Here is a 10294-nt window from a genome sequence, read left to right on the forward strand (position 1 = left end):
GCGACCCACAGGTTGAGAACCACTGCATTCGAGGAACCTGGGTAAATGGTACATAAGATCTCTTATACTCTTCCTTACAACTTAAGTAAATGTACAATGATCTCAATGAAAAAAAAAGAGCATAGTGTCTGCACCCCCATGTTCATTGCAGCATTATTTACAATAGCCAAGACATGGAAACAACCAAAGTATTCATCAACAGATAAGTGGATAAAGAAAATGTGGTTTAATATATGCAAAGGAATATTATGTAGTCATTAAACAAAAAGGAAATCCTGTCATTTGCAACAACATGAATGAACCTTGAGGGTTTTGAGTACATTATACTAAGTTACATAAGTCAGACAGAGAAAGACAAATACTATATGACCTCACTCATATGTAGAATCTAAAAAAACCAAACTCATAGATACAGAGAACAAATTGATCGTTTCCAGAGGTGGGTAGTGGGAGGTGGGCAAAATGGGTGAAGGTGGTCAAGAGGTATAAACTTCCAGTTATAACATACATAAAATTTGGGGATGTAATATACAGTATGTCCTTACTAGCATCATTGAAAGGTCTGCAACTTTAAGGAAAGGAGGTATAATGAAACTAATTTTACTATAGGCTAGTTGACATGAACATGAGTTAAGTCCCTACAGCATCTTATCACCATTATAATGAAACTAGTTGAATGGAACAACATTATTCAAGGGCCTGCTGTACTGCATGGTAACCATAGTTAATACTGTATTGTATACTTAAAGGGTGCTGAAAATAAAGCTTTAAAATGTTCTCATCACAAGAAAAAAAATTATAATTGTGTGAGGTGATGGTTGCTAGCTAATCTAATTGTGGTAATCATTTTATAATATATACATATATCAAATAATTATGTTGTACACTTTAATACAATGTTACATGTGAATTATACCTCAATAAAATGTGGGGTTGGGGTGGGGAAGAGCATAGGCATTGAAGTAGAAAAACCTAGAATAATGAATGTTAATCATCATTATTTTTCTTACATGATTATTAAAACTTTGGTCTGGCTCATATAATTTCCTTTTGGGAAATACAGGCATATCTCAGCGATATTGTGGGTTTGATTCCAGAACCCCACAATAAAGCAAGTATTCCAGTAAAATTGTTCATATTTTTTGCTAGCAGAGAGTCTTGCTTTAAATTTGTAAAAAACACATCTGGCCCTGCTGGTGTGGCTCAGTTGGTTGGGCATCATTCCACACACCAGAAGATTGCTAGTTCAATTCCTGGTCAGGGCACATACCTGGGTTTTGGGTTTAATCCCCAGCTGGCTCGCTCTCTCTCTCTCCCTCCCTGTCTCCCTTCCTCCATTTCTCTCTCTATGCGTGTCCTCAGGTGAGGATTAAAAAATAAATTTGTTTGCAGCCTTGGCAGATATTTCTAAAGCTCTAGCTTTGTTACCAGACCCCATTACCAGATGGGTCTAGGCCAGGAGCAGGTCTGCCTAGGGCCTACCAGTAGTGTGTGGGTTATTGACTGTGCAGGAAAGAATACCATTCCAGGTGATTTTTTAAAAAATATATATTTTATTGATTTTTCACAGAGAGGAAGGGAGAGGGATCGAGAGTTCGAAACATCGATGAGAGAGAAACATCGATCAGCTGCCCCCTGCACACCCCCCACTGGGGACGTGCCTGCAACCAAGGCACATGCCCTTGACCAGAATTGAACCTGGGACCCTTCAGTCCGCAGGCCGACGCTCTATCCACTGAGCCAAACCAGTTAGTGCTCCAGGTGATTTTTGAAAGTTTATTTATTAAAGCTGGAGACAGCGAAACAAAGGCAGGGCTTAAGGTAGAAGAAGCAACACGAGAGAGAAAGTCAGAGAAAAGGTTCAGAGGTAAGCCTGGGTTGAGCTGCCACTGCCAACTGCTCCCCTGGTTGCAAGTCTTGTGGGGTTCCTTAGAGTTTAGGAGAAAATAAGCAAAGATACAAGGCATGGGCATGCTCTAGCAAGAGCACACTGTGGATCCTTTGTCTTGAGGCTTTTTTATCTTTCCTTGGTGACTGGAATCCTAGGGGAGGTCTCATGAGAGGGTCTTTCTTTCTTCTTTATTTTCTTTCCCATCACCATTTATCCCCTCTATTCCCTCTTCCACTTCCACCCACCCCTCAGGAGAGGGTCTTAACCGAATATTCATTAGCTTTTCTGATGTGTCCTTCAATATGTTGATTCATCGAGACAAGTGTATAAAGGAACCAGGGTTATTTTCTGGTTAGTTTTATTTGTAAAGAACATTATTGAAGAGGGACTGAAGATAAAGCCGGTCTGCCTTGGGACAGCCTGGAAAGTGTAAACCATTTGCTCCTAAGTGTCCTTGGTTAGGGAAGATAAAACCTTGTGATTGATTAGCTGGCTGTAAATTGCTCAAATTGTTTGGCCTTGTCTAATTATTTTGGCTCAGTTTCCCTTATTCCACTTGTCAAGGAATTTCCCTAGCTTCTTACTCTCAGCTTGTCCAAGGAGGCTTATCTTATCTTTTAAAATTTCAAATAAGCCAGGTCTTCATTTTTTGGCCTCCCATGCCAAACTTCAATGCAAAATTTTAGTTTTATTTACCAAAATGTTAAGAGACCTTATGACCTTTGTACATCCAAAGATCTACCTGGGAGCTAGGTAATTCTCCCTCCTTAAGCATGTCTGAAAGGGAGTATTTTTTAAACTTTTTGTTTGGAAATAATTACAGATTCACAGGAAGTTGCAAAGAAAATGTACCTGATAGTCCTGTTTACCCCTAACCCAGCTTCCTTTAATGATAGTGTCTTGCATAACTGTGGTATGATATCAAAACCATGTAACTGACATTGGTACAATGCACAGAGCTTATTCAGTTTTCACCATTTATCTCTGTGCTCATTTATGTCTGTGTTTATAGTTCTGTGCAATTTGTTCTTGTTAATCCTCACTCGAGGATATTTTTTCCATTGGTTTTTTTAGTTTTTAGAAAGGGAGGGAAGGGAAGAGAGAGAGAGAGAGGTAGAGAGAGAGAGACAGAAACATCGATCAATTACCTCCCATATGGGCCCTGACCAGGAATTGAACCTCCAACCTTTCGATGCACTGGACAATGCTCCAACCAACTGAGCCATCCCTCCAGGGCAGTGTTCTGTTTTTTTTATGATAGCCATTCTAGTGAGTGTGAAATGTGACCTCATTGTAGTTTTGATTTCCTGTTTTTAAGTAGCCCTCCTGGTGATTCTAATGCAAAAGCTGCCTAAGGACAGTAGCATTTACTTAGGAACTATTATACAGAGTGTCCCCAAAAATGTATACACACTTGAACAGCTGATAGCTCAGTTTTGAAAATGAAATGTTATTTTAATAAGCACTGCCTTTATAATTATTCAAAGTGTGTGTATACATTTTTGGGGGACGCTCCATAGAAATGTAGAATCTTAGCCCTACCCTCTTCAGATCTACCAGTCAAAATCTTCATTTTAACAAAGATCCCCAGGTGATCACTACACACATTCATATTTGAGAAGCTTTGATGTAAGAGACAGGCAACCCTATATTGCTAACACCTTCTAATCATTCTTTAAGCACTAAAAGTTAGGGTCTGTGATTTTTTTGCCCCGTTTACCTGGTATGTCCTTGTTTGATAGTCTGGAAAAGTGAGAGGAACACAGAACTTATAGTAAAACAAACAGACCAGGTTCCAATTCTGACTCCAGCATTTACCCACTGGATAATCCCAGACTAGAGTGTACTTAAAATAGAAAAGGAATTAATACCTGCATCCTGCAAACCTTGGGATTAAGTGACTTTGGGACCGCAAGTGTCTAATACAATTTAGCGCAGAGGTAGTTTACTCAATTTTGTTCTCTCTTCCTCTTGCCCTACACTAGCCCTGGCTTTTGTATGAGAGTTTCAGCAAAGCAACCCTCAGCTTTGGCTTCCTCTCACATCACCGAGCACCTGAGGGACTGGCTGAATGATTTGCCAGATCACTGATTTCCTTAAAGCAGCCAGCTCAGCAAGAAAAAATCCACGAATGACCCCACAATCAACTTCTCTGCACTAAGTAAGACCAGGCTCAAAGCTGGAACCGTGAACTCTGCCAGATACCTATAATATATAGACGTGTAACAATCTCTAAGGCTATTTATTTTGGTGTAATTTTCATACATTTTAACCAGTAAATGTGCTAAGTAAGCACTCAGAATCCATAATGCATTTATATCTACAGCCAAGATCAGAGGTTCTCAACTGGGGGTGATTTTTCGTGACCCCCTCCTACCAGTGGGCATGTGGCAATCTCTGAAGATTTGTCAGTGCTGAGGGTGGGTGCTACTTACATCTAGTGCAGTGGTTTTCAACCTTCTTAATGCCGCAACCCTTTAATACAGTTCCTCATGTTGTGGTGACCCCCAATTTCATTGTTACAAATTGAACATAATTAAAGCATAGTGATTAATCACAAAAACAATATGTAATTATATATGTGTTTCCGATAGTCTTAGGCGACCCCTGTAAAAGTGTTGTTCGACCCCCAAAGGGGTCGTGACCCACAGGTTGAGAACCGCTGATCTAGTGGGTTACCACATCCTACAATGCATCATATAGCCTTCCCCCGGGGAAAATTAGCCTCTCCCAAAATCAGTAATGCTGAGGTTGTGAAACACTGCCCTAGACTCCTAAACTCAGGTGCTGGGTCACACTCATTAATAGGTAATAAAATGGATACATAAACAAATGGGGTGACCTACCCTAGATCATCCAGCTAATAATAGAGGAGCAGGATTCAAACCACAACTGGCTCAAAAGCCCTGAGGCCCGAGTTGTTTTATAAGGCTTGTTTTCAAACATTCTTGTTCAAGTCCAGCTTACAACTGCATGTACATACACAAGTTTTACTCTGCAATTTCTTAAGAAGCAAACAGGCCAGAAAAAGCTTTAATTTAATTTAATTTATTTATTTATGTATTTATTTATTTATTTATTATTTTTCTTTTTAAATCCTTACCCGATGATATTTTTCCATTGATTTCAGAGACAGTGTAAGAGAGAGGGAAAGACAGAGAGAAACATCGATGTGAGAGAAACTCATTGATTGGTTGCCTCCTGCATGTGCCCTGATTATGGCTCCCACCGGGGAGGAGTCTGCAATTGAGGTACATGCCCTTGATCAGAATCAAACCCTGGACCCTTCAGTCCACAGGCTGACACTCTATCCACCAAGCCAAACTGGCTGGGGCCAGAAAAAGCTTTTAGACCTCTCAAACATAAAGATTTTTCAAGTGCCCTTTGTACAATCAGTCTAACAATTACCTCCCAATTCCTTTCTTCCTTGGTTAAATATTTAGCTAACTGCTTTGCCAGGATTTGGGTCAAAGAGCTATTTATTTATGTGTTAAGGATGGTAAACGTGATTATAAGAGATAAAATTCTACCAGAGAAGGCATGGTCAAGTCTAAAAGTAGTAAGTTGTTAGGGCTAATGTGTGACAGGGAACAGCAGGACGAACAGCAACTCATTGTCACTATTAGGGGTGGTGATGCAGCAGCTGGCAGGATAAAAAGCCACAGATGCACATATAGCCGGCCTCTTCCCCATTGTCATGGTGGATGGCTTTTGGGTCTCTAACTCACTACATGCCAGGTATGGCTGATGCTTAAACACCTGTCATTTCATCTCATCTCACCATAACCCTAAGAAGAAGCAATTATTAGCCCCATGGTAAAATGAGGAAGCTGCAGCTCAAGCGTTCAGGACTTTGTCCTAGGTCACTCAGGTGTCAGTGGTAAAGATAGGTTCACAACCTGGACAGTTTCTCTCCACTTTGCTTGGCTGGCTTCCTCTCCCTTTTGAAACTGATTCTAACTGTATAGTTACATGACCTCTCTCTCTTTCTGTTTCAAGGTCCTTCCTGTAGGAATGGGAAATGTGGGAGGGAAGGATATATTCATAATGTGGTTGATTTTTCAGAAAAGTATTTAAAGAAGCAACGTTTCTTCCCTGCCCCAATTCTTATAAGACTGAAGCGGGAGTGTCAGAGTCAAGGAGTAACTGGAAGATGGAGGAAGGGGCCATGAGCCAAGGAATGCAGGAGGCTTCTAGAAGCTAGAAAAGTCAATGTAATTGATTCTCCCTTAGAGACTCCAGAAGGAATGCAGCCCTGCTGACACCTTGATTCTAGCCCAGTGAGACCTCTCACCTTCAGAACTATAAGAGAAATTTGTATTAGTTAGCCATTAAATTTGTGGTTATCTGTCATAGCAACAGTAGTAAAGTAATACACTTTGGTTGATGGTGCATCTGTGCTTTCTCCATGCCTTCTATCCCCACCCCATCCTCCAAAAATAAAAATAAAAATAAATAAAACAACTGTGGGGACTGACCTTAATATCCATCATGGGCTTCCATACTGGGGCTCACTCTGCCCCAGGCCTTCCAAGCACTCCTAGATAACACCTTTTATCACACTTATGTGATCTCACACAAAGGGCATTGTTTATGAAAGTGAGATTATTAAAGTTGATTCAAGTTGTGGACTATCTGTTCTTGGACATGGAGAGAAATGAGTCATCAAATGTCTCACTCTGACACAATTGTATGGGAGATTTCAAAATGAAGAGAATGATCTTATGGAAAACACTAGTCGGTAGCCAACTGAGAATGATACTCTGAAGTACCAACAGAATGAAGACATTTGCCTACTCATCTTACAGGGAACAAAAGAGGATGCTGAGTTCAGGGAGGATTGAAAGTAGGTTACCTGTAATGCTGACATTAACTGTATGCAGAATTTTCTGTTCAGATCTAGGAAGCTTGTGCATTGGTTTGTGCCAATGTGAAAATATGCAACAACCTTAAATTCCTATTAATGAATAGATGAGTTAGAAGGTACGTTAGAGCTTGTACATAAAAAGGTTTAAAAGGAGATAAAGGTTTCATTGTTTTAAGGTCAACAGTAAACATACAGTTTGACTGATCATGATCCAGCCCTGCATGAGCATGTCCTGCTTTCTTGTTAGCCCACAAAGAATGCAGCGAGCCGCGTCTTGCATGACGGGCACTGCACAACCTTGTGGGGAAAGGCCAACTCACCTGCCAGGCTGCTGATGTTCACCAGCCTCCCCTTGGATTTCCTAAGAAGAGGCAAAAATGCCTTCGTGACTTCCACAGCCCCGAAGAAGTTCACGTCCATGCATCGTTTGTAGTGGATCATAGGAATGAGCTCCCCATCAGCGGGTAAGCCAAGGATCCCAGCATTGTTGACCACAGCCCACAGTCCTGAGAACAGAAAGGAACAGCATTGAGGTTGGGCCAGATGAGAGCACGACAATTTTTAACACTTTAAGTTCTAGAGTCAAAAGGGCCTCTTTGAGATTAAGGACAGATCACTGACACTCTCCAAACTCAGTCTCTTTCAATACCTACAACCACCTGCCCTGAGGGGTTATGTGGGGAGTAAATTTGTGAAATATCAAGCAATATTTTTGGAGGCATTTTCTTTTGCTTCAGAGCACTTTCCTACATCCATGCAGCTCGATAAGAGTCTACCTCATGCTTCTCTCTCCAAGGAATGTGTAGAGACAGCATGGTATCTTTAGGACAATGCAGGATGGCATAAGAGCCTGTCTGCCCTTTTCCTTAGACAAGAAGATCTCCTCGTCCCAGGAAACAGGGAAACTAGAGAACAAGTGCCAAGAGCTAAGAAGACTGCAAAGACCCTGAGCCCTATTTTCCCCAACCAGCCTGATTCCCTTGATAAGAATCACCAGAAGGCCCTAGCCGGTTTGGCTTAGTGCCGTGGTTGGCAAACCGAGGCTCGCGAGTCACACGCGGCTCTTTGGCCCCTTCAGTGTGGCTCTTCCACAAAATGCCACGTGCAGGCGCGCATGTACAGTGCGATTGAAACTTCGTGGCCCATGCGCAGAAGTCGGTATTTTGTGGAAGAGCTGGTATTTTGTGGAAGAGCCACACTGAAGGGGCCAAAGAGCCGCATGTGGCTCGTGAGCCGTGGTTTGCCAAGCTGCAGTTTGCTGACCACTGGAGGATAGAGCATCAGCCCTCAGACTGAAAGGTCTCAGGTTCAATTCCGGTCAAGGGCATGTACCTCCGTTGCAGGCTCGATCCCTGACCCCAACCCAGGGCTAGTATGGGAGGCAACCAATCAATGTGTCTCTTACATTGATTCTTTCTCTATCTCTCCCCCTCTGCCGGAAGTCAGTCCATCCTTGCTGCTTGACACAGTCGCAGGGAAGAAACATCTGCACAGCATATGTTTCAAGGGACCTGGTGTATATGGCATACTGTTCTTAATGTTTGCTCCCCTCCTTAGCGCTATGTGTTCTAACTAACCAAGGCCATCACCCCAAGAAAGGTTGTTTCCCCAGGTAGGGATTTTTTCCCTGGAGTTAGGGATTAACAGGACTAAGGAAGGGAATAAATCAGTGAAACCCCCTAGTGTTACAGAAATACCATGTACTACTTATGAAGAACTTGGACTAAGACTGTTGGCAATAAATTTGGGACTTGTTGGGCCCACATCCCCAGGGGTCTGCCCACCAGGGAAAGCACCAAAGCCTATACCCCAAATGCCCTAACCTTTGGAATAGAATGGATAGGATTAAAATCAACTGGTATAAATACAGATGTAACAGGAGAATAAAGAAGAACTTGGCTGGAGAACCTGGCTAGAACCTGGCTAGGCTGTTGATCAACTGAACGCTGTCTCCGTGTCCTTCTTTCTTCACCAACTCCGTCCACACCTTTGGGAACCCCTGGACCTGCTGGGGCTGGACCCCAGCACCCCTCCCTTCCACTCTCTCTGAAAATCAATGGAGAAAATATCCTCCAGTGAGGATTAACAACACACACACACACACACACACACACACACACACACACACACAAGGAAACAAGAAGAAAAAGAAAAAAATCACTAGAAGGGCTTATTCAAATATATTGCTGGCCCCCCCCCTCAAGAGAATCTGATTTGGGATATCTGGAGACCTGAGAATCTGCATTTCCAACAAGTTCCCAGGCAACGCTGATGCTGTCCTGGACCACTTGGAGAACCACTGTCCACAACTAGTGGTTTTCAACCTTCACTGCACATTAGGCTCACCTGGGAGGCCTTTTAAAGCCCCAGTGCCCAGGCCACATCCCAACCAACTAGAACAGGACTCTTGGATGAGGGAGAGAGGGGACCTTTGAAATAGTAGTTTAAAATTTTCCCCAGGTGATTTCAGTACACAAGCTTGGGAACCATTGCCATAAATAATAGGAGAGAGGTAACTAAAAAACTCCAGATGTTTTGAGGGATGAGGGATCTGAAGCAGAGGTGAGTGGCCTGGGTCCTCTTTATCTGAGAGAAAAAGAGGTGGCAGGACCTAACGTATGTTTAGCTTGATGGACCTGAAACAGAATCTCTGAGTTCCCTAAGCCTTAGCATGCTTTAGAACAGTGGTTCTCAAGGTGTGGTCCAGCATCAGCAGCATCTTATCAACTGGGCATTTGTAGAAATGCCATTCTGGAACCCCATCTCAGACCTGCTGGATCAGAAACTGCCTATCAGAAATTGTTGAATCTGATACAACCTGCCTTCCAGGCGATCCTGCAGCATGCTCAAGTGAGAGAACCTGCGTTGTGTACAGGAGACGAATGAGCCTCAACGCTGGCAGAGTGCAGAAATAGCAGGAGGCACCAACCCTAGCATCTAGGAAGTTGGTACATGAGGACTGGATGGAGCATTGGACATCTCCACGGGGGCCAACATGAACAATTGACAATCCAAGATGAAATGTCCCATCCCCAGGAATGTAGGTGCTACTACCCCAGGGAAATGAGATGAAGTTGAAAATGACAAATGTTTTTTGCCACATGTCAGAAAGATGGCTCAAAATAGAAATGAGTTGAGTTATAGAAAATAAAGTTACATGTCTGCACACTTGAGTTGGTGACATTTCACACATCATCATGTTAGGAAAATCCAGAGAGAAGGTGCCTGGCATGTAGTAAGAGCTCAACAGCTATTAGGATGGTGAGGGGTGATGAGAATGCCTCCACTAGCATCCTCTCACTCAGTGAGGGTTTTAATTCATTCAGCTTGTGGCACACCTTTAACCAGTCAACATGCAGACTCAGCTTGAGAATGCCCTTGAACAGGGTTCGGCAAACTTTTTATATAAAAGGCTAGTAAATATTTTAGTGTTACAGGTCCTACTGTCTCAACTCTGCCATGATCAAGTGAGAAAAACCAGATTATACGTAAATGAGTGGGCATGGCTGGGTGCCAATAAAACTTGATGTATAGAC

The 10294-nt window shown here is 42.6% G+C and overlaps 1 protein-coding gene across 1 annotated transcript in view; it reads right to left on the minus strand.

Moving 5' to 3' along the window:
- Nucleotides 1–10294, minus strand: part of HSD17B2 (hydroxysteroid (17-beta) dehydrogenase 2) — a 57200-nt gene that overhangs the window by 9266 nt on the left and 37640 nt on the right. Inside the window, exon 3 of the mRNA XM_005862576.2 lies at nt 7079–7264. Coding sequence (XP_005862638.1) covers nt 7079–7264 — 186 coding nt within the window. The remainder of the gene's footprint in view (nt 1–7078; nt 7265–10294) is intronic.

The sequence above is a fragment of the Myotis brandtii genome, unplaced genomic scaffold (genome assembly GCF_000412655.1).
Source record: "Myotis brandtii unplaced genomic scaffold, ASM41265v1 scaffold165, whole genome shotgun sequence".
Lineage (NCBI taxonomy): Eukaryota > Metazoa > Chordata > Mammalia > Chiroptera > Vespertilionidae > Myotis > Myotis brandtii.